This window comes from Telmatherina bonti (genome assembly GCF_933228915.1).
Source record: "Telmatherina bonti genome assembly, chromosome: 15".
Taxonomy (NCBI): Eukaryota; Metazoa; Chordata; class Actinopteri; order Atheriniformes; family Telmatherinidae; genus Telmatherina; species Telmatherina bonti.
Window position 1 is genome coordinate 29,723,205 of NC_136613.1, and position 22,473 is coordinate 29,745,677.

Below are 22,473 nucleotides of genomic sequence, written 5' to 3' on the forward strand. Positions count from 1 at the left end.
AGTTTTTCTTTATTTAAATTTAATATTAGTTTAATATTAGTTTTCAAAACATAATAAAATGAACTTTATTAAAAGATGCTGGTTGATCTTTAAATAAAAAAAAAAAAAAAAAAAAATATATATATATATATATATATATATATATATATATATATATATATATATATACATACACACACAACTGGATGCTCCGTTTTACAAATGTTGCTTTACTTTTTACATTGGATGAAAACTTGAATTAGGCTACAACAATCTGTTCATTTGTTTCAAAATATCTGAACCTTTACATTTTATAAAAGGCTATTTTACATATGATGTGCCATCATTTTTAGTCGTGTTCCCCTTCTCCCTCTACCCCAAGTGAATATGACCAGGGCTTCTCAATGGCCTGCCTCTCATTTCAGATTAAGGTGTTGTTTTAAACTATAGTCCAGCAGATGGAGACAGAGACAAATTCAAATTCAAAAAAACTCAAAGGCTTTTACCACTTGGAGATTATTCCACGAGTTTCAAAACAGCAAAGTTCAACAATAATGTTTCCCCAACCGATATTATTTCTGGACTGGTAAAGTTTAACTGTCTGTCTACATTCTTGAGTTTGGTAGGTATCACGCTATATTAATTTGCACTAAATAAAAACACCTGCTCATAGTTAATTAAATATACTTTCTTGCAGTTATTTGTGAATTGAGTAAAAACCTTTTTTCCTGAAAGTTTAGAAAATGGGGTTTATTGAAAGGTTTTGAGAATGTTTGAATGGTGTCGTACTCAGACTTGATTGGCCTTTTCTGTTATCTCGGTTAGGCCTACAAGCGCGTATCGAGAACTGCGCACGTGCGTTTTTTAATAAATCAAATCAAAATCAAACTTTATTCATATAGCACCTTTCATACATAAAGTAGCGCAAAGGGCTTTACATATATTAAAACAAAAAGTAAAACAATTAGACACAATAATTCACACAGACATACTGAGCACACCCCCTATCCCATGTTGCATGACAAACAAAAGTAATGTTCTGTCTCTTTAACCAATAATGATAGTAAGAATAATAATAAAAGAATAAACATCTGGCTTGGCAAACTGTGAGGAAACGATATCCTGGGGATTCTTTCACAACAGGCGCCAGCACACCACCATGGAGCGCATCACCACTGGAACGACCTCAACTCAGGGTTGGCCCAGATCCGCGCCGCAGCCAAAAGGCTGCAATGCAAGGGTGTAATAGTGCACCAGTCAGACCAAAAATGACATCGCTGTGTACTAATAATAAGGGTTTGGATCTCTTTAAAACGTCAATTCAGCATTGATTTAGATTCAGAAACTCCATTCGGCATTTTGAAATATTACTTGAAACCAGACACTTAACTGCTCAAGTCTGAAAGGCACTGAGTGGAAAAGTGAAAGCAAAAGCAGCTAACAGAGTGCGACCTGAATGTTTGCCAAGTTAATGTTCCATTTATAAAAGGCATAAAAACACTGCCTAGTTTTCTTTTTCTGAATCACTCAGCGTCAACCTTTTCAGAGCTGAACGTCCGAGGCTACAAGAGTCAGCCTGTCTTTTCTTGGAAAACTAAAGTGAAAGTATGTTGAATCACACGGCAGATCATCGGTGTGGGCTACAACAGGTGTTGTACCGAAATAAGCACTACCGCAGACCTTGTATTCATTAGGTCTACTACTAAACACATCTTCATAATACCCTTTGCCAGCCCGTTAACCTTGCAGAAAAGCAAAAAGAAAACGGAATAATGTGCTAGAGTAATGTTTAGATGTCCGAAGCATTATAGTGTAGTATTTCTGACTGGAAATGAGCTTTATATCCAGGTGTGTGTGTGTGTGTGTGTGTGTGTGTGTGTGTGTGTGTGTGTGTGTGTGTGTGTGTGTGTGTGTGTGTGTGTGTGTGTGTAGAGAGAAAGGGTTCTGTTTCTGCCAATGTTCCCCCTCCTTTCTGGTTGGAAGGGTGCTTTTAATGTCAGGGGTGCTTACTTCAGCCCAACACGGACACCATGGCTGACGCATATTCCTACACTCTGCTCGTCGAGCTCGAAGAAAATAAAATACCAAAACTAAGGAATAAGTTGGTGAAATACTTTCAAAGTAAGAAATCTAACGGAGGGGACTGTGAAGTGGACTACCAGGATGGCAGCGGGACGGCACTGCTGCGTTTCCGCAGAGAGGAGGGTGAGTCTGGACACAAACTACGTTAAAAGGCAAAGTTTGATCATCTTTACTTTCAGAGAACTATATTTCCAACATTTTCTATTGCAGATCAGAAAAATGTTTTAGCGAAAGGGACACACCAGATGAGTTTGGATAAAGACTTGTTGAAGATGAAAGTTCGCCTTCCCTCACAGGAAAAAGCGACAGAGGTTTGTGCAACAACTCCAAGGTCTAAAAAAATATCAGCTTATCTGAGAGACAGTGGAAATATTTTCTTTTTTTCAGACCTGATCAGAGGTAGGCTACTTTATTAATCCGAGGTTGGGGAATTTCAGGATTACAGCAGTAGCATTAGAGAGTAATGGAGATTTTAAAAAAGAAAAGAAGTAAAAATTAAAATGGCGAGATGAAAAAAAAAATGTTATAAAGGCTTACAGACACACTTAACAGCTATCCAAGTCAAGACAGAAAAATGAGAGATTTAATGAAAATAGAAACATACACACACACATATGCATAGGCTACATACATGCATAAATATATTACTAATTTACCTTTTACAATATTCAATTCACAATAAAGGATATCTAGTTCAAAGTATGAATATTCAGACAATATGTGACTCAAGATACAAAAGCAGGAGTATGGTGATATGATGAAAAAGCATAAATGAAGCAGGAAAGTTACCAACCAGTTGAGAATATGGAGTCTCTGTCTGACAGAGAACTGTTATAAAGTGATATTAAAAGTGCTCTTTGTGACAGCAAAGCTGAATGAGTCTCCTGGAGATCAATCTCCGCTGTCTGTTCACCGTGTAATGTCAAGGATGGTCCTGGTAGTCCATGATGGCCAACAGTTTGTCTGCAGTCCTCTCACCACCTGACATTCGTGTAGTAACTGGCTGTCATTTGGTTAATAAGGACATATTATGTTAGAATAGAAAAGGCTGAGTAGTGGCATTTAAGTATCCTTAATGTTTGCATATGTCAAAGTGGGACTAATATTTCTCATTCATATACAGTTCAACACTCTTCCTTTTTCTTTTTCTTTTTCTCATCAGTGTCAGCCCTTAAACCGGGCACAGTCCTTAAACCGGGCACAGCTACACCATGAGGACATGTGAATGCAACCATGCTTCAGTAAAACACATCAGACTGCACACATTGTCCTTTTATGTCATCACAAGCACAGCCAGCTCGTCCATCATATTTGCCAGTGATTGTACTTTTCCCATTATGAAAACTGGAACTGGAGGCTTGTGTTTTCTCTCCATTGTTCTCCATTTCTTTCTCAATCTGCCTCCACCACGTGTCCTTCGTTAAATGGTTTGGTTCCATCGTACTTGTCAGAGTTGTTACACCAGCATTTTCCAGCCAGGTCCTCTTCACAACTCTTACTCGAGGTCCCATTCGTGAGCTTTTTCTGTTGCTGCTCCTAAGATGTGGAATAGCCTTCCCTATCACATCAGAGCTGCCCAATCTGTCTCTGATTTTAAATCTGTCATTAAAACCCACTTTTTTTTAGCTGGCATTTGATCATACCTGAGCTTTTCCTTTGTGTATTTTAACTTTACTTTTTCTGAAGATTTTTGGTTTTTAATTCCAGATTTTATTTTTTTTTTTCATTGTGCAGTGTTTAATTTCATATAGCAGAGTATAGTTGTTTTATTGTTCAGCACTTTGGGGAACTGCTGCTGTAAAAATGTGCTATATAAATAAACTTGAACATGCATCAGCATAATATGCCTTCACTTCAGTGTGTTGATGGAAAACTTTGAGATAGTCACTCCATGGTCACTCCTTAGATGACTAAACACCTTTAATGATGTCTAAAGTAAGTTTTTCCTTTCTTATCCATTCCTTCCAGAAAACTCCATCTGACAAAGCTGATAAAGAAAACAAGAGGTGTAAGTGAAGTATGAAACAAATACATCAACAATGTGTCAGATTTCCTTGTTTGCATCCCATCAACACGTTTTTTTGGCATGTTGAATGACACCTGATCATCAGTGAAATAAATGACCCCAGCACTGTGGGGCTTAAATTCTGCAGCCAGGTTGTTCAGTCAGTCCTCAATTTTCACGGTCAGTGCTCCTCACAATTTCTCAGCTACAAACACAGTTTTACTGCGCTTTAAAGACACACTGCAGAACTTTTGCGCGTTCATCTTGCATCCTACCTGACATGTTAGGTAGGTGCAGTGTGTATTCATGATAAAGTTAGACTGCTACCTTTGTTACTGTAACAAAGTTCTAGAAATAATATTTGAAACTACAACGTTAATTCAAAAATATGTTGGGAAACTGTTTAAAAATGCAAATGAAAAGCAAATGCAGTCATTTGCAGATTTCATAAGCCTATATTTTATTCCCATTAGAACAACGCTGTGGCCTCGCAGCAAGAAGGTTGCTGGTTTGAGCGATGGCTGGGGGGAGGTTCAGATGGTGGCCTTTCTGTGTGAGCTTTGCACGTTGTCCCTATGTATACATGGGTTCTCTCTGGTTAGGCTAATTGGTTATTCTAAATTGTCCCTACGAATGAGTTCTAGCGTGAATGGTTGTTTGTCTCTCTGTGTGGCCAGCTTCTCCTGACCCTGTACTGGACTACAGTAAATGAATGGGAAAATGGATGGATGGATAGAACAGTGGTACCCAAGTAGCACTGGGTGCAAATATTTTAAATGGGAAAATTTGTTTCAGGGGATTACTGCTGTCCCTGGACCTCCAAGGAGACACAGGAGGTCCTAGAGGCTAGTGTTAGCTTTGCACCTCTTTATTGAGACATGTATAAAAAATGCCACTCTGTAGGAGAGATTCATCCTTATTTTAAAAAAGGAGAAAAAGGTAGGCTATATGTCAATGATGACTTATCGAAGGAAAGGACTCAGCCAGAATGCATTTATGTAAGAAGCTAGCCAATGAAGGCATTTACAAAGCACGGTGCTGAGACAGTTTACTATTTTGTGGAAAGTATTAGCACATTTGAAATTTGTTTGCAGAAACACATTTCAAAAAAGTTGGATCTGAGGTTACCAGATGCTGGAAAAGTAAGTGGCACTAGACCAAACACGTTTTGAGCATCAAGAGTGGCAGGTTTACATGTAATGTCTATGTGGAGGCGCGTCAAGGAGGCGTCGAGCTTTGCTAAAAACCCAGATTTTTTAGCAAGGAATCGTTATGCTAAATATTGCACAGAGTAATGGGATTCTTATGCAACAGTAATTGGTGAAAATACAATAATGCCTCCAGAATGTAGGTGTTTCTTTTTCAATATGGAGCTACCAAAAGAGCAGCTCTTTGGCGGAGTTCGGTGCAACTGAAATCAGCCAAAACTGGCAACTCTGACAGGGTCAGTTAGGGATGTTACGACAGCAAAGTTTCTGCAAGCAGCCTGCAACTCTTGTTTGCGGAGAGAACTGCACCGTTGAGGATCATTAAGACTTGTTTAGATAGCATTTTCAGAAAGCCAGTGGCTGCTTCACGAGCTGCAAATCAAGAGTCATAGAGCCACACACAATGAGGAAAACTGTCGTAGGGCGTCTCAACCCCGTGTCTGGGTTCACCAGATAAATCGTAGGTGTACTCCAGGAGCTGTGAGCTGATCACTCTGATAGGTTGACGTCCCCACGTCAGGCGGCCAAAGTTCAGATTTTCCATCTCTGGCTTTTGACACGCGTTCCGTGTCAAGGTTAAAAAACTTCTTAGATTTTCGGTGCATGACGTGAGTCACGCCGCCGCTTAAAACTCTCAGAATGCGACGCAAGAAAACTTGCCGCCTCCTTGACGCGCCTCCACATAGACTTTACATGTAAACCTGCCGTTGTTGACGCTCAAAACGCGTTTGGTCTGAACACACTGTAATAAAGGAGCATCTGTTAGGATAGCTGTTACCAGATCAGTAACATGACTGGAGATTAAAGGAGCATTTATGACCTGCAGAGCCTCATAGATGTGCTGAGGTTCACCAGTCTATGACAGGCAAAAAAAAGCCTGCAGGATATAAGTTTGTACCATATCCTGCTTATAAAATATAAACAATCTTTTTAGTTTTGTTTTACATAATATAAATATTTTAAAGCTCAGTGTAGAGAATGTGTCCGTCTATTTTTTGTTCAAAGAACAAATGGTCTTCACTTAATGTATGATTTGAGCACAGGAATAAAAAGCATTCATAATTTAATTGTTTTTGTGATTTATATGAATGGAAGTCAGCAAAATCGCCCGATATGGATCACCTTTACCACCACCTGCACCCCATACCAATCAGCAACACCTTAACCTGCTTGGTCCTCCGTTGCCAGATTGCTTGTTCACCCTGTGGTAACAGTGCTCGGCCATAATTTACCAGTTATCAGTCTGCCAGGAATCCTGCCTGCCAGCCTGCCTGCTATTCACTGCTCATTATCCCTACCAGCAAAATAAACCTGATTTACACCTCACTCAATGAACATATAACAATAGTTGGAAAATTAATGATATCAAAATTAATGATATCATTAGCGACTGAACAGGGCCGGACTAGCACACAGTCAGTGCTGGAGTCATACACTCACTCAGGCCACCCCAACTCATAAACTGCATGTATCTACTCACACTTGCAAAGTATATGTTCACACACAGGCGCAAAGTAATTACTTCTGTCCCCGCTTACAGACAGCGCCCGTCTGTCTGTCTGTCCGGTGATAACTCTATCTTTCTATCTAATGGTCACTGATTTAGCTTTCACACCTCATACATAGGTTCTGATGAACACAGCCAGGCAGATTCAGTCCAGACCAACGCAAAAGTTGCTGATAATGATACAGCCGATGAAGAGCTGTCTTCCACCTCAGCTGTGATTGGGAATATTCCAGACAGCATGAACCAGGAGTTCTTGGAGATGCTGGTTCAAAATGTTTTAAAGGATCTGTCCCAGGACTTCATGTTGGAACTCATCCCTGAACTCTCTTCTGCTGTTGTGACTTTCCAAAGTGGAAAAGGTACCCATCTAAAGTGTGTGTGTGTTTCTATGAATAAGGTTAGAATAAGTTAAACTAAGACTTTTCCTTTTGAAAACAATCAAGGCTGAGATTTTACTGAAATGTTTTATATTTCTGCTGTCTCACAGAAAATACTGAGTTCATAGCAAGATGCCCAGAAAACCAGATGTTTGTACAAAAGAACTTAACAATCCGACCACTGGAAGTCACAGAACAAGTCTTAGTTGATGACATTAAACATTTTAGTGAAGATATACTGCAGCGCTACTTTGAAAAAGAGGGTGGAGAAGTGGAAGATGTCACCCTCAATGAAGCGGAGCAGACGGCTCTCATTACTTTTGAAAACCATCCAGGTATTTATTCTGTACTACATGTTGCATATTTGAACTTACATATATACTAATGAAATAAACTACAATTCACTAAGTCATTGTTTCCTTTATTGACTTGTTGACAGTGGGACAGTTTTTTTGATCATATTCTGTTTATTTCCCCAATAGTTTTAATGCAAGTCATCAAGAAGAAGCATTACATCAAACAGGAAGAAATCAGAGTTTACCCCTTTTACAAAGCTTTGGGAGTAGCCCTTTATGGCAAAGACAAGCCTTCACCAAAACTCCCTCCTGCTTTCTCTGAACCCATTGACGGTGCTATCTGTAAGTACCTGTCGAAAAACCAAGCAGCAGTGGAGATCATTCGTAGTGACTTGACAAAACATTACTGCAACATGGACTTTGACCAGTCTGCTGTGCGCTTGAGCCCTGTATCTTCCTTACTGAAGCAAAAGGATGCCAAGACCATCGTCAAAGATTGGAAGGATACCATTAAGTCAGCCTTTGGGCAATCCATGTCCAAATTCAAATGCTTGAAGTTCAGACCAGAGTCAGAGCAGTGGGAAGAGTCGCAAGAGAAGATCAGACAGACCCTAGTGAATGAGCAACTAGTTATGGTTCCTGATAAAGCCAGTGGTGTCTTATCAGTGGTTGGCTTTGTGGAAGATGTCAACAGACTAGAGAGCCAGCTTTCTGAAGTCCTTAAGAAGATTGAGGAAAAGATGCAAAGAACCAAATTAAGCAAAACCCAACAGATCGCAGCATCACCATCCATGTTCCATGTCTTGTCTCAGGATGGTCTTCAGGACAAGATCCTGCAAGCGTGCCCAGAGCTTGAAATGTCATACGATCAAAAGAATCTTGTCATAAAATTAACTGGATTTGTGGATGAGATTATTGCAGCAAGCGGTGTCATAAATGATGCAATGTTTGCATTAAAGAGGCAGAATCTAGAAATGGATAGCTTTGTGCTTGACTTGTTGAAGGATGGACAGCAAGATGAGCTTACAGATGTTCTCCTCACTTCTAAAGGCATAAATGCAGCATTAGAAGTAAGTGCACAGAGGGTGCAGCTTGCTGCTGTTTCTGAAAAAGACTTAAATGATGCCCAAGATCATCTGGGGCAGCTGTTGTTATCCCAGTCCATCGATGTTGAGGACAGTGGTGTCCTGGATAAGCCAGAGTGGCAACAATTGGTCAGTCAGCTGGATAATGCCAACACGGATTTGTGCATGAAAACTCGAATCCACATCTCTCCTCAACGAGTTGTGGTGTGTGGCCTCAAGGATAGAGTCATGAAAGTTAGCAGTGACTTTGATGACTTCTTAACTCAGAATGCTCACATTGAAGAGGCCATTGCCATACAGGCAAATGTCATCACTGAATACCTCAAAAGTTTCAACACATCTTGGTCGAAGCAACTGGGCGACAAAGTGGTTGTGTCTTTCAGAAAGGAAGCCATCCTGCTAAGTGGCTCTAGAGCTGTTGTGGAAGATTGCAGGAGAGTAGTTGAAGAATTTGTCTCTTCTTTGTTCTTTGACACTTTAGAAGTCCCCAAACCTGGAGTGAAGAAGTTTTTCCAGGATAAAGAAAAAATGTATGTGAATTCACTGAAGACTGAAACTGGTTGCCTGGTCCAATTGGCTGATTACGTGGGTGGAAAACAAGATGACTTGGTCTTTGGATTAGTACCCAAACCCGTGTACCAAGTCCAGACATCTGATGGAGTGGAAATAGCAGTTTGCAAGGGGGATATGTGCAGCTATCCAGTCCATGCAGTTGTCAATGCTGCTTCTTCAGACTTAAAACTTGATTCAGGTCTTGCAGGAGCACTTTTAAGATCGGCTGGCCCTCAGTTGCAGAATGAATGTGACAAAATAATCAGCTTGAGAGGAGCTCTTAAACCTGGTGACTGTGAAATAACTGGTGCTGGGGGTCAGCTTTCTTGTAAAAATGTCATCCATGCAGTTGGACCAATGTTTGATCAAGCTAAACCCAGAAAGGCTCAAGCTCAGCTGAAAAGAGCTGTTTTAAACAGCTTAGAACTTGCTGAATCCAATAACTGCATCTCTGTGGCTCTTCCTGCTATCAGTAGAAGTCTAGGCTTTCCCCTCAGTCTGTGCACCACCACCATCATCCAAGCAGTGAAGGAATACTGTGATGAGAGGTGTGAAGACATCTTGAAGAAGATCCATTTGGTGGACAATGATGATAGTGTTGTTGCAGCCATGGAGGCTGCTGTTAGAAAGGAGTTTGGAAGTCAGGGTATGAGTCATTCCCAACTGGTTCCTCCTCCCAAAGCTAAAAAATCTGCACTGGTGAAGCAAGATGCATCTGACCCCCGCCTGTGCCATGTCCAGACCAAGGAGGGCTTGGATATAATCCTTAAAAAGGGAAACATTGAGGCTGCCAAGGTAATTTGCCTTTTTTTAAGTACTTTCGTTAAATTTTAAGACTCAACTCTGCTGAGATTACATACTGCTAGACCAGTGTTACTCATTGCGCGGCTCGCAAGTCGCATGCAGCTGTCTGACTCTTGACTTGCGGCTCATGAAACAGCCACTGGCTCTCTGAACATGCTATTTCCACAAGTCATAATGACCCCTAATGGTGCAGTAGGCTACACTCCACAAACAAGAGGTACAGGCTGCTTACAAAAACTTTGCTGTCCTAATGGCCCGAACTGACCCTGTCAGAGTTGCCAGTTTTGGCTGATTTCAGCTGCACCAAATGCCCTCAGAGAGCTGCTCCGTCAGTAGCTCTGGATATATATTGAAAAAGAAACACCCACATTCTGGAGGCATTATTGTATTTTCACCATATACTGTTGCATAAGAATGGCATTACTCTGTGCAATATTTAGGATAGCGATTTTTTGCTAAAAAGCTGAATGTTACTGATTTGGCAACGTAGCAGGATACGTAATGTGGGAATGCTTTATTTTTGGGGGGTGGTGGCTCTCCTCTTGTCTTTAAATATTGAATGTGGCTCTTGTTGAATTAACAGTGAGGGTTAATGTGTTAGGCTATAAAATTATCACCATGCTAGAATTTTGAACTCAGTTTTGATACCTATTGGGGAAAAAGACATTCAGAGGCATAAATTGTTTTATACAAACTGGATTTTAGATTTAAACTCTTTGGAGACAACTTAAATAAACTTAAATACAGTTAAACTATTTAGTAGTTTTATTAATATGGAAGAATTTTAAATGTATTGAGTTTCATTTTAAGTTATTTGGTATAATCATAAGTGTCAAATGGCAAAACAGGTGTCTAGGGGAGGGACCAGACCAAGCACGGCTCATAGACCCCTATGATGACGACCAACCTGGGCATGAATGTTCCCTTGCCCGGACGCGGGTTACCGGGACCCCCTTCTGGAGCCAGGCCTGGAGGCGGGGTACGAGAGCGAGCGTCTGGTGGCCGGGCCTTCGCCCATGGGGCCCGGTCGGGCTCAGCCCGAAAGGGTTACATGGGCCCCACCTCCCGTGGGCTCACCATCTGCGGGAGGAGCCGTAGGGGTCGGGTGCAATGTGAGCTGGGCGGCAGCAAGGGGCGGGGACCCTGGCGGTCCGATCCCCGGCTGCAGAAGCTGGCTCTAGGGACGTGGAACGTCACCTCTCTGGTGGGGAAGGAGCCTGAGCTTGTGCGCGAGGTTGAGCGGTTCCGACTAGATATAATTGGACTCACCTCGACGCATGGCTTGGGCTCTGGAACCAGTACCCTCGAGAGGGGCTGGACCTTCTTCCACTCTGGAGTTGCTCATGGTGAGAGGCGCCGAGCAGGTGTGGGCATTCTCATCAGCCCCCAGCTTGGTGCCTGCACGTTGGGGTTTACCCCGGTGGATGAAAGGGTAGTTTCCCTCCGCCTCCGGGTGGGGGGACGGGTCCTGACTGTTGTCTGTGCTTATGCACCGAACAGCAGTTCAGAGTACCCACCCTTTCTGGGGTCCTTGGAGGGAGTGCTGGAGGGTGCTCCTTCTGGGGACTGCTGGGGGACTTCTGCTGGGGGACTTCAATGCTCACGTGGGCAATGACAGTGAGACCTGGAGGGGAGTGATTGGGAGGCATGGTCCCCCCCCTCTGAACCCAAATGGTGTTTTGTTATTGGACTTCTGTGCTCGTCATGGATTGTCTATAACGAACACCATGTTCCAGCATAAGAGTGTCCATATGTACACCTGGCATCAGGATTCCCTGGGCCGCAGTTCAATGATCGACTTTTTAGTCGTATCGTCGGACCTGCGGCCACATGCCTTGGACACTCGGGTGAAGAGGGGGGCGGAGCTGTCAACTGATCACCACCTGGTGGTGAGTTGGCTCAGATGGTGGGGGAGTAAACTGGTCAGAGCTGGCAGGCCCAAACGTGTTGTGAGGGTCTGCTGGGAACGTCTGGCTGAGTCCCCTGTCAGAGCGAGCTTCAACTCCCACCTTCAGCAGAGCTTCGAACATGTCCCGGGTGAGGCGGGGGACATTGAGTCCGAATGGGCTGTGTTCCGTGCCTCTATTGCTGAGGCGGCCAGCCGGAGCTGTGGCTGCAAGGTCGTTGGTGCCTGTCGTGGCGGTAATCCCAGGACTCGTTGGTGGACACCAGCAGTGAGGGATGCCGTCAAGCTGAAGAAGGAGTCCTATCGGGCCTTCTTGGCCTGTGGGACTCTGGAGGCAGCTGATGGGTACCGACGGGCTAAGCGGCATGCGGCTTCGGCCGTTGCCGAGGCAAAAACTCGGGCATGGGAGGAGTTCGGCGAGGCCATGGAGAAAGACTTCCGGACGGCTTCGAGGAGATTCTGGTCCACCATCCGGCGGCTCAGGGGGGGGAAGCAGTGCTCCATCAATACTGTGTACAGTGGAGATGGGGAGCTGCTGACCTCAACTCGGGACGTTGTGGGTCGGTGGAGGGAATACTTCGAAGACCTCCTCAATCCTACCAACACGTCTTCCCATGAGGGAGCAGAGCTGGTGGACTCAGGGGTGGACTCTCCTATCTCTGGGGCTGAAGTCGCTGAGGTGGTCAAAAAGCTCCTTGGCGGCAAGGCCCCGGGGGTGGATGAGATCCGCCCGGAGTTCCTTAAGGCTCTGGATGCTATGGGGCTGTCCTGGCTGACACGCCTCTGCAGCATCGCGTGGACATCGGGGGCAGTACCGCTGGATTGGCAGACTGGGGTGGTGGTCCCCCTTTTTAAGAAGGGGGACCGGAGGGTGTGTTCCAATTACAGGGGAATCACACTCCTCAGCCTCCCTGGTAAGGTCTATTAAGGGGTCCTGGAGAGGAGGGTCCGCCGGATAGTCGAATCCCGGATTGAGGAGGAGCAGTATGGTTTTCGTCCTGGTCGCGGAACAGTGGACCAGCTCTATACCCTCTCTGGGGTCCTGGAGGGGGCATGGGAGTTTGCCCAACCAGTCTACATGTGCTTTGTGGACCTGGAGAAGGCATTCGACCGTGTCCCCCGGGGGCTCCTGTGGGGGGTACTCCGGGAGTATGGGGTACCGGACCCCCTTGTACGAGCTGTCCGGTCCCTGTACGACAGGTGTCAGAGCTTGGTCCGCATTGCCGGTAGTAAGTCGGATTCGTTTCCGGTGAGGGTTGGACTCCGCCAAGGCTGCCCTTTATCACCGATTCTGTTCATAACTTATATGGACAGAATTTCTAGGCGCAGCTTAGGGGTTGAGGGGATCCGACTTGGTGGCCTCAGGATTGGGTCCCTGCTTTTTGCGGATGACGTGGTCCTGTTGGCTTCATCTGGTCGTGATCTCCAGCTCTCGCTTGAGCGATTCGCGGCCGAGTGTGAAGCGGCTGGGATGAGAATCAGCACCTCAAAATCTGAGACCATGGTCCTCAGCCGGAATAGGGTGGATTGCCCTCTCTGGGTCGGGAGTCAGGTCCTGCCTCAAGTGGAGGAGTTTAAATATCTCGGGGTCTTGTTCACGAGTGAGGGAAGGATGGAGCGCGAGATCGACAGACGGATCGGTGCAGCGTCTGCAGTAATGCGGGCTCTGCGCCGGTCTGTCGTGGTGAAGAAGGAGCTGAGCCAGAAGGCGAAGCTCTCGATTTATCAGTCGATCTACGTTCCTACCCTCACCTATGGTCATGAGCTGTGGGTCGTGACCAAAAGAACGAGATCTCGTATACAGGCGGCTGAAATGAGTTTCCTCCGCAGGGTGGCCGGGCTCTCCCTTAGAGATAGGGTGAGGAGCTCAGTCATCCGGGAGGGGCTCAGAGTAGAGCCGCTGCTCCTTCGCATCGAGAGGAACCAGTTGAGGTGGCTCAGGCATCTGGTCAGGATGCCTCCTGGACACCTCCCTGGTGAGGTGTTCCAGGCACGTCCCTCGGGGAGGAGACCCCGGGGAAGACCCAGGACACGCTGGAGGGATTACATCTCTCGGCTGGCCTGGGAACGCCTCGGGATCCCCCCCGCAGAGTTGGCAAATGTGGCTGGGGAGAGGGAAGTCTGGGCTTCCCTGCTTAGGCTGCTGCCCCCGCGACCCGACCCCGGATAAGCGGCAGAAGATGGATGGATGGATGGATGGTATAATCATAAGTGTCAAATGTAATTCGAAGACATGTAGGAGGTAGTCGCTTAGTAGTCATACAGGAAGGCCCCTCAGCTAGGCCCTTCCCCACAGCTACAACCCTGGCACCATAAAAATGGCAGCCCATTAGCTCTAGTATAGTGTTGAGTTAAAAGCAGAAGAGTAATTTATGTTTGTTTTGTAAGAAATATGACACAAATATATCTTTTGGTAATCTGTTGTTTTTGGGAATCCATTTCACTTGAACTGAAAATGATGAAATCGGACCTGTACTCCTACTGGACAGCAGCACTTTCTTTGCAGTGTGGTTTGAAGTACTAGAATTTATTGTTATTTCAGTCCCTTCTGCAGTATGAATAACATGTTGCCCGTAAGCAAGTTTTTTTTATTTTTTAAGTTAATGGTAATGTCAGCAAACTGGTTATACCTGCAGAGGTTGAGTCACTCAGAAATACAAAGCATTCCTGTCTTTGCAGTATCTTTCCTTCACAAACTTCTCCAGCGTTTAAATGAACAATAAGTCGAGATTTGCCTTTTTAAAATAAAGGTTATCTACTGTTTCTAGGTCTTATTTTGTCATTACATATTCTGGACCAAAGAGTCACGGATTGATAAAGCATAAATGTGAAGAATTTGGAATAAAATTCAAATACTGTGGACACATATGTTTGAGTAACTAAATGGCCACAGCTTTGTTGTACACAATGTATCAGCATTTATTTCGTAATTTACTACTGTTAGTTTCTTCAAATAGTAATTTCTCACTTGGTTGCTTGATTATGTGTGTAATACCTAATATACCTAATCATTCAGTTTCATCTGGACACGCTGAGACAGATATAATAAGGTCACTTTAACTGAAAGGACAGGTTACAGTTGAAAAGTAAATTCATAATCAGTGTTGACTGGAAAGTTATCTTGAGTGTTTGCTGCTGTACAGAAGTGCTTTAAATCTGGTAGTGACAGTCGTCACCTTATGTTGTTACAGTGACTTTGTTTTAGGACATCCCTAGACTGTGCATAGTCAGCTGCTGACTCCAACTTTTAGTTCTAAAAAGACCTCCAAGACATGCTTTTACACACTAATTCTCAACTTTTCCGCTACCTCTAAATATACTGTGAAATTCAGCATCTGACTACAGTCTCTCATCACATTTTAGACGGATGTGATAGTGAACACCATCTCAGAAGACCTCGTATTGAGTAAAGGAGCAGTTTCAAAAGCCATCCTGGGTGCAGCTGGATCCAAGCTTCAGCAGCTGGTAAACAACCAAAACGCTACTGGAATACCTGGTGAGATTGTTGTCACCGATGGCTGCAAGCTAAAATCCAAACAAGTATTTCATGTGATTGCACCTAGCTGGGACAACAGCCAAGGGACAGCTGAAAAGGTAAAGAATAAAGTTATTTTTACCATGTTACATTAAATTTTCTGGAAAATGTTACCATTTCCCTTCTAACATTTTCTAACAGTAATGAACAAAATATCTGTCTGTACTAGAATTTACTTTGTAAGAAGCTTTACTAATATTCATACTTTGTCTTCAAGACCTTAAGAGGAATCTTCTGCGATTGCCTGGGCTTGGCAGAGGACACCCGCGTTGCCTCCATGTCCTTCCCAGCAGTTGGAACTGGAAACCTGGGTTTTCCCAAAGACCTCGTGGCCTCTTTGGTGTTGGATGAAATCTTAGAGTTTAGCAACAAAAAACAACCCAAGCACCTGAAGAAGGTTGTGATTGTTCTTTACCCTGGTGATGCACAGACTATCCAGGTAAGGAAAGTGTTTACACTCCAAGCTGAATGTCGGCAGGAAAGTGAGCTATAACAGCTAACCACAAAATCAGAATTTTTAAAGATGCAGCATCAAGTCTGTTTTGAACAACTGTTGGGGTTGATGGAAATGATTTTGGCCTGAATTCTTCAATGTTGGTAATGCCACCAGGGACACTGTAGTGCGTTGCATCTTGGTGGAAAGCTGCACAGAGCAGAAATAAACTAATTTGGGAAATGACATCATGGGTTTTAAGACCCTCAAGAGTTTGAAAAACACAACACGGTGCAGACATGTACAGTGGTACTACTGAGAAATTCATGCTTTTGTTTAAAATTGAAGTGTTTTCATAACTTACACCTTTTGTCCCCAGGAATTTAATGATGAATTTGTGAGGCGTTTCTCCAGTTCCTCGGGTGGTTCAATGGCCACATCTCCTTCAAAAAGTACAGGTAGGTGCTATCTCTTTAATGTCCACTTTGCATTTTCTACTTGTTTCTGTAAGGATTCAGTTAAATCTAATACAACATAATAAACATATTCAGTAATTAAAGTAAAACATTTCATTGTATTTACACACATACCCAGTTTTTTTAAGAACCACAGCTTTAATTTTCAGCATGTTTTAAAACCACTGTTATTGGTATTGATTATTGATTTGTGTCCTTTGTCAGCAGGCCCTTTCTTTAATGTTGTCTCCAGTTCAGGAATGTGTGAGGCCAAAATGGGAAATGTGACAGTTCAGGCCGTAACAGGAGACATAACACAGGAGACTACTGACGTTATTGTCAACTCCTCAAATGAAACATTCACCCTCAAAACAGGTAAATATGCAGAGGAGAAAAATGTCTGAAATGCAAAGTCTTTATTGTTCTTTTAACCATAAATACAATCAAGCCTTCCTCCAGCTTCTTAGTTATATTTCTTTGAAACAAACATATGATGGACGTTTAAACACAGAAATAGTGAAATATTTTTCGTCGCATTTTTTTTTAATGATGAATATTTAATCCACACTGCCATCACTTCCAGTTTCTGTTTAGATTAATAATTGTTGTATTTCCTCTCTTCAGGAGTTTCTAAGGCTATTCTGGAAGCGGCTGGTCCGGCTGTAGAGGCTGCATGCCAAAACCTTGGTACGAAAGCACATTATGACTCATTTTTTAACTACAGTGTAAAGGCCTGTTTATGCTCACTTGCACATGTAAATGGCCACGTCCATTCCAAAAGTTGTCATGCATCGCAATCCTCATTGCCATGGTCATAAAGTCAGTTCATCCACTCATGGGCAGTGCTGAGTTTCGAGTTCACTTTTGCATTTTGACACCAGTGGTAATGTACTGTTGTAAAGTGGTTAACAACTAACTAAAAGCACAAGAAGAAAACCACTAAGTGTTTTGCTGTTCTCAACATAATCTTTGTCTTCTTTGGGTGCTTTTTATTTGGGGGGTTTCTGCATCATCTCTTTCCTGTTCCTCTTCTTCTTTACAAGTTTGTTCCTTTGGCCGGTGGTGTGTGAGCTATTCAACTAACCACTGACCTGTCTGTTTGCGGTGATATTGCTCCATTTTCTGCGTCATTAGGGATCGCTAAGCCCCTTGAAAATTGACCAAATTACATGTATAACCAATGCAGGAGACAGTTAAAACTGTCCGTCTGTGTATCCATCTTCTGCGTAAATGGGCCTTAACAGTATTCCTCATTGTTGTAAAAAGGATGCCAAGAAGATCATTTATCTGGAGTTCAATCTCAAAATTATTCAGAAGTAAAGTTCAATGTAAACACTGAACTTCTGCAGTGATGCACAAGCTAAAGTAGATGCAGCCAAACACTCTGGCCAATGTGGTTCAAAGGTAATAATGCCTTCTGTCTACCCCTTTAGGTGCCGAGCCCAACTCAGGCATGATAATGACCCAACCGGGAAACTTACAGTGCAAGAAAATTCTCCACCTGATTGGACAAACTGACCCAGCAAAAATCAACAAGGTTCTGAAAGATGCACTCCAAATGTGTATCGATAACAAGTACACATCTGTCTCATTTCCTGCCATTGGCACAGGTGAGACTTGCTAACAGATTCCAGAAATATGAAGAACATTTGGATGGATACGTGAATTTAATTCTTTACCTTGCACAGAATGTCATTTGCTAGAGTTTTAATACAGATTCCGTTGTGTGGTTCTTAAGCAGTTAACTTTTATTAATATATTAATTTTCTGCCCTGTGGATGGTATTTGTCGTCTCATGTCTTTCATTTATGGTGTTATATTTTTAGGTCAAGGTAATTTAAAGGCAAAACAGGTGGCAGATGCCATGTTGGATGCAGTGATTGATGTGTTGAACCAAAACACTTCCAGTAACCTGACAACAATCCGGATAGTCATTTTCCAGCAGCCAATGCTCCAAGACTTTTCCACTAGTATGCAGCAAAGAGAGGGCACTGACCAAAAGGATAAAGGGGGATTCTGGACAAACCTTGGCAGCAAAATCAGAAGTAAGTATGGGGAAGAAAATGTTTTGGTTGTTTTATTTCTGTCCTTTTTGTCTTCTGTTTTTCAAGTGAAGTTCTAATACAGGTCTTGCTATTTATTCTTTCAGATTTATTTGTTGGTGAAAGTTCTGACAAGCCACAAAAAGAGGAAGATTTTGTAATTATTCCTCCTAAAGTTGATCCTGCTTGCTTCCACATCTGCAGCGATGCACAGGCTAAAGTAGATGCAGCCAAGAAGTGGATAAATGACCTAATAGCCAATGAACAAAACAGCATTGTCATCACAGACAACGCCATCTTAAACCTCTCTCCTGCAGACCGCCAGCGTATTTTTGACATCCAGAAGGACAATGATGTGAGCATACGGACTGAGATCAAGAACGAGACTATCTCAATTGTCATTGAAGGGCTTGGCAGGAATGTAATCAAAGCCAGCCGTGATATTGATGATATTATTAGGCAGGTGAGAGATGAGCACGAGTTCAAGAAGAAAGTGGAGCTGGCAGGTACAGTTGTGGACTGGCAGTATCGCCGCCACGGGTTTCAGTTTCAGAGTTTTGACTCGCTTACCAACTACCATCTGGAACAAGCCTTTGAACAGCTTCAGCCAGATGTAAAGATTACAGTGCAGGGTCAAGCATACACTGTGGACATGTCAAAGGGAGAAGCCACTGACAGTCAGGGAAACATCCTGTATATAAAGCGCATTGACAAACTAAAAGGTATTTTACACATGGATGGGGACTACCTCCAATTTTCTAAACCAAAAAAATTATGCTAAAACTGTTTTAATACCAGTAAACTACTATAAAATCTGCTGGTTCTGCTGCTAGATGGAAATGTTCCTGCTCACTGGGATTCCATGCCACCTACCACCACCTGTGCTGCTTTCCCAATCCCAGCTGGGACTCCAGAGTACAATGACATCCTTGCTCTGTTTCAGGCCACTTGCAAGTGCAACATTACCAAGGTAACATGTTCGCTTCTCCTGCTTTAGTTTTCCCCTTGTTTGTAGAACAGAAAGAAAAACTAAGGTTTTATCTCTGATCACAGATTGAGAGGATTCAGAACCCCGGTTTGTGGAAGAGTCTTCAGATAAAGAAGGAGGAGTTGGAGATGAGAAATGGTCATCAGAACAACGAAAGACGTCTTTTCCATGGCACCAGTGAACCCACTATTCCTACCATCAATGAACGTGGCTTCAACAGGAGTTATGCTGGAAAGAACGGTGAGACATTTGGCTTCTTTTTATGCTTTTGTATAACCGACCTCGTGGTTGAAATCCGACATCAGAGGCTGAAATTTTGACTCAGATTGGGTACTTAAAATGGGCGGTCATGAGTGTCGAACTATCTTTATTAGTTAAATGCTGATGATGAGTGTCACCTTTTTTGTCTTTACTTGGACATCTCTCCAACTTGATTTGGGTTTTTGTTTTTGAAGCAGTTAAGTCTGGTTTGAAATCGTCGATCAGCTTTGACACTTTGTTTTTCTGTTTTCAGCTGCATGTTACGGCAATGGCTCCTACTTTGCGGTCAACGCCAGCTACTCTGCCAGTGACACCTACTCCAAGCCCAATCAAAATGGAGACAAATTCATGTACCTCTGCCGTGTGCTGACAGGGGACTTCACTGTTGGACAGTCTGGCATGATCGCTCCACCAAACAAGGGAAACAGCACCACTGAAATGTACGATAGTGTTGTGGATAACATGGGCAATCCTTCCATGTTTGTGATCTTCAATGACATCCAGGCCTATCCAGAGTATCTGATTACATTCAAGTGATGTGGCCATTTGCTGCGATTGCAAATCTAACTGGGATTTACAGCAGTGTAACTTTTTACTAGTTGTTATGTCATTCCTGCAGAAAAAAACCTGTTAAATCTCACACAGGTTCTAAATCTTCAATAATTTCCTTTTGCACAGATTTTGTGATAAGTGAGACTGTGTAGTGGCTTGGAAACGTCTTAGTCGGCACATTACAGTTTACACAGGCAAGCAGAAAGTGGTGAGGACGTACTAGAGCATTTTTTCCCTTTAGACTGGGAGCACCGAACGCAGAAGTTTATGACTGTAGGGAGGTGTCTGTTCTGTTTTCAGAAATTATGTGAGAGCAGACATTTGGGGATCAGATCAACAATTATGTTTGAAAGTAAATCTGAAGTTTAACTTTCAGTTAAAAATAAGAAATAAAAGCAGATATAGAGAACCCATGTTGACTGATTTTTTTTTTTTTAACATCTTTTTTAAAATTGTAATGATGTACTTTGTTGCTGTGTAGAGCAACATAATTGTATTCGCTAAGTTCTAGTTTTAAAGTCCACATAAAATGTGGTTGTATATCAGATCAAGGCAGGTTATAAAGCAGTTTAATAATTATATTCAACTATCACAGCAATTTCCTTCATCAGGAAGATTAGATTCACTTTGTACTGAAACATCAAAGATATTTTTTTTTTAAATTTGGTTTTAGTTTTTCTTTATTTAAATTTAATATTAGTTTAATATTAGTTTTCAAAACATAATAAAATGAACTTTATTAAAAGATGCTGGTTGATCTTTAAATTAAAAAAAAATAATAAAATAAATATATATATATACATACATACATACACAACTGGATGCTCCGTTTTACAAATGTTGCTTTACTTTTTACATTGGATGAAAACTTGAATTAGGCTACAACAATCTGTTCATTTGTTTCAAAATATCTGAACCTTTACATTTTATAAAAGGCTATTTTACATATGATGTGCCATCATTTTTAGTCGTGTTCCCCTTCTCCCTCTACCCCAAGTGAATATGACCAGGGCTTCTCAATGGCCTGCCTCTCATTTCAGATTAAGGTGTTGTTTTAAACTATAGTCCAGCAGATGGAGACAGAGACAAATTCAAATAAAAAAAAACTCAAAGGCTTTTACCACTTGGAGATTATTTCACGAGTTTCAAAACAGCAAAGTTCAACAATAATGTTTCCCCAACCGATATTATTTCTGGACTGGTAAAGTTTAACTGTCTGTCTGTCTACATTCTTGAGTTTGGTAGGTATCACGCTATATTAATTTGCACTAAATAAAAACACCTGCTCATAGTTAATTAAATATACTTTCTTGCAGTTATTTGTGAATTGAGTAAAAACCTTTTTTCCTGAAAGTTTAGAAAATGGGGTTTATTGAAAGGTTTTGAGAATGTTTGAATGGTGTCGTACTCAGACTTGATTGGCCTTTTCTGTTATCTCGGTTAGGCCTACAAGCGCGTATCGAGAACTGCGCACGTGCGTTTTTTAATAAATCAAATCAAAATCAAACTTTATTCATATAGCACCTTTCATACATAAAGTAGCGCAAAGGGCTTTACATATATTAAAACAAAAAGTAAAACAATTAGACACAATAATTCACACAGACATACTGAGCACACCCCCTATCCCATGTTGCATGACAAACAAAAGTAATGTTCTGTCTCTTTAACCAATAATGATAGTAAGAATAATAATAAAAGAATAAACATCTGGCTTGGCAAACTGTGAGGAAACGATATCCTGGGGATTCTTTCACACCAGGCGCCAGCACACCACCATGGAGCGCATCACCACTGGAACGACCTCAACTCAGGGTTGGCCCAGATCCGCGCCGCAGCCAAACGGCTGCAATGCAAGGGTGTAATAGTGCACCAGTCAGACCAAAAATGACATCGCTGTGAACTAATAATAAGGGTTTGGATCTCTTTAAAACGTCAATTCAGCATTGATTTAGATTCAGAAACTCCATTAAGCATTTTGAAATATTACTTGAAACCAGACACTTAACTGCTCAAGTCTGAAAGGCACTGAGTGGAAAAGTGAAAGCAAAAGCAGCTAACAGAGTGCGACCTGAATGTTTGCCAAGTTAATGTTCCATTTATAAAAGGCATAAAAACACTGCCTAGTTTTCTTTTTCTGAATCACTCAGCGTCAACCTTTTCAGAGCTGAACGTCCGAGGCTACAAGAGTCAGCCTGTCTTTTCTTGGAAAACTAAAGTGAAAGTATGTTGAATCACACGGCAGATCATTGGTGTGGGCTACAACAGGTGTTGTACCGAAATAAGCACTACCGCAGACCTTGTATTCATTAGGTCTACTACTAAACAAATCTTCATAATACCCTTTGCCAGCCCGTTAACCTTGCAGAAAAGCAAAAAGAAAACAGAATAATGTGCTAGAGTAAT

The 22,473-nt window shown here is 42.4% G+C and overlaps 1 protein-coding gene across 3 annotated transcripts; it reads left to right on the top strand.

The window, feature by feature from the left end:
* The first annotated feature begins 1,967 nt into the window (after positions 1–1,967).
* LOC306766397 (protein mono-ADP-ribosyltransferase PARP14-like) lies at positions 1,968–21,182 on the top strand. 3 transcript variants are annotated; one of them, XM_079254141.1, is made up of 17 exons: positions 1,968–2,184; positions 2,272–2,372; positions 4,030–4,069; positions 6,901–7,140; positions 7,269–7,493; positions 7,641–9,886; positions 15,165–15,395; positions 15,554–15,775; positions 16,149–16,227; positions 16,450–16,599; positions 16,849–16,911; positions 17,658–17,834; positions 18,051–18,269; positions 18,374–18,988; positions 19,100–19,236; positions 19,320–19,494; positions 19,769–21,181. In XM_079254141.1, the coding sequence occupies exons 1-17, from the start codon at positions 2,010–2,012 to the stop codon at positions 20,050–20,052; spliced, it is 5,379 nt and encodes a 1,792-aa protein (XP_079110267.1). In that variant the 5' UTR covers positions 1,968–2,009; the 3' UTR covers positions 20,053–21,181. The 3 variants fall into 3 exon arrangements, with proteins under 3 accessions (XP_079110267.1, XP_079110268.1, XP_079110269.1); XM_079254142.1 differs by having other exon boundaries at positions 16,453–16,599; XM_079254143.1 differs by lacking the exons at positions 1,968–2,184; positions 2,272–2,372 and having other exon boundaries at positions 4,049–4,078; positions 19,769–21,182.
* The last annotated feature ends 1,291 nt before the right edge of the window (positions 21,183–22,473 follow it).

Bases quoted from the DNA above. Each gene is read 5' to 3' on its own strand.
- LOC306766397 (XM_079254141.1), top strand. From the start codon at position 2,010: ATGGCTGACGCATATTCCTACACTCTGCTCGTCGAGCTCGAAGAAAAT. The intron at 4,070-6,900 runs GTAAGTGAAGTA...CCTCATACATAG, and splicing joins TGATAAAGAAAACAAGAGGT to GTTCTGATGAACACAGCCAG. The intron at 16,912-17,657 runs GTACGAAAGCAC...CTACCCCTTTAG, and splicing joins GGCTGCATGCCAAAACCTTG to GTGCCGAGCCCAACTCAGGC.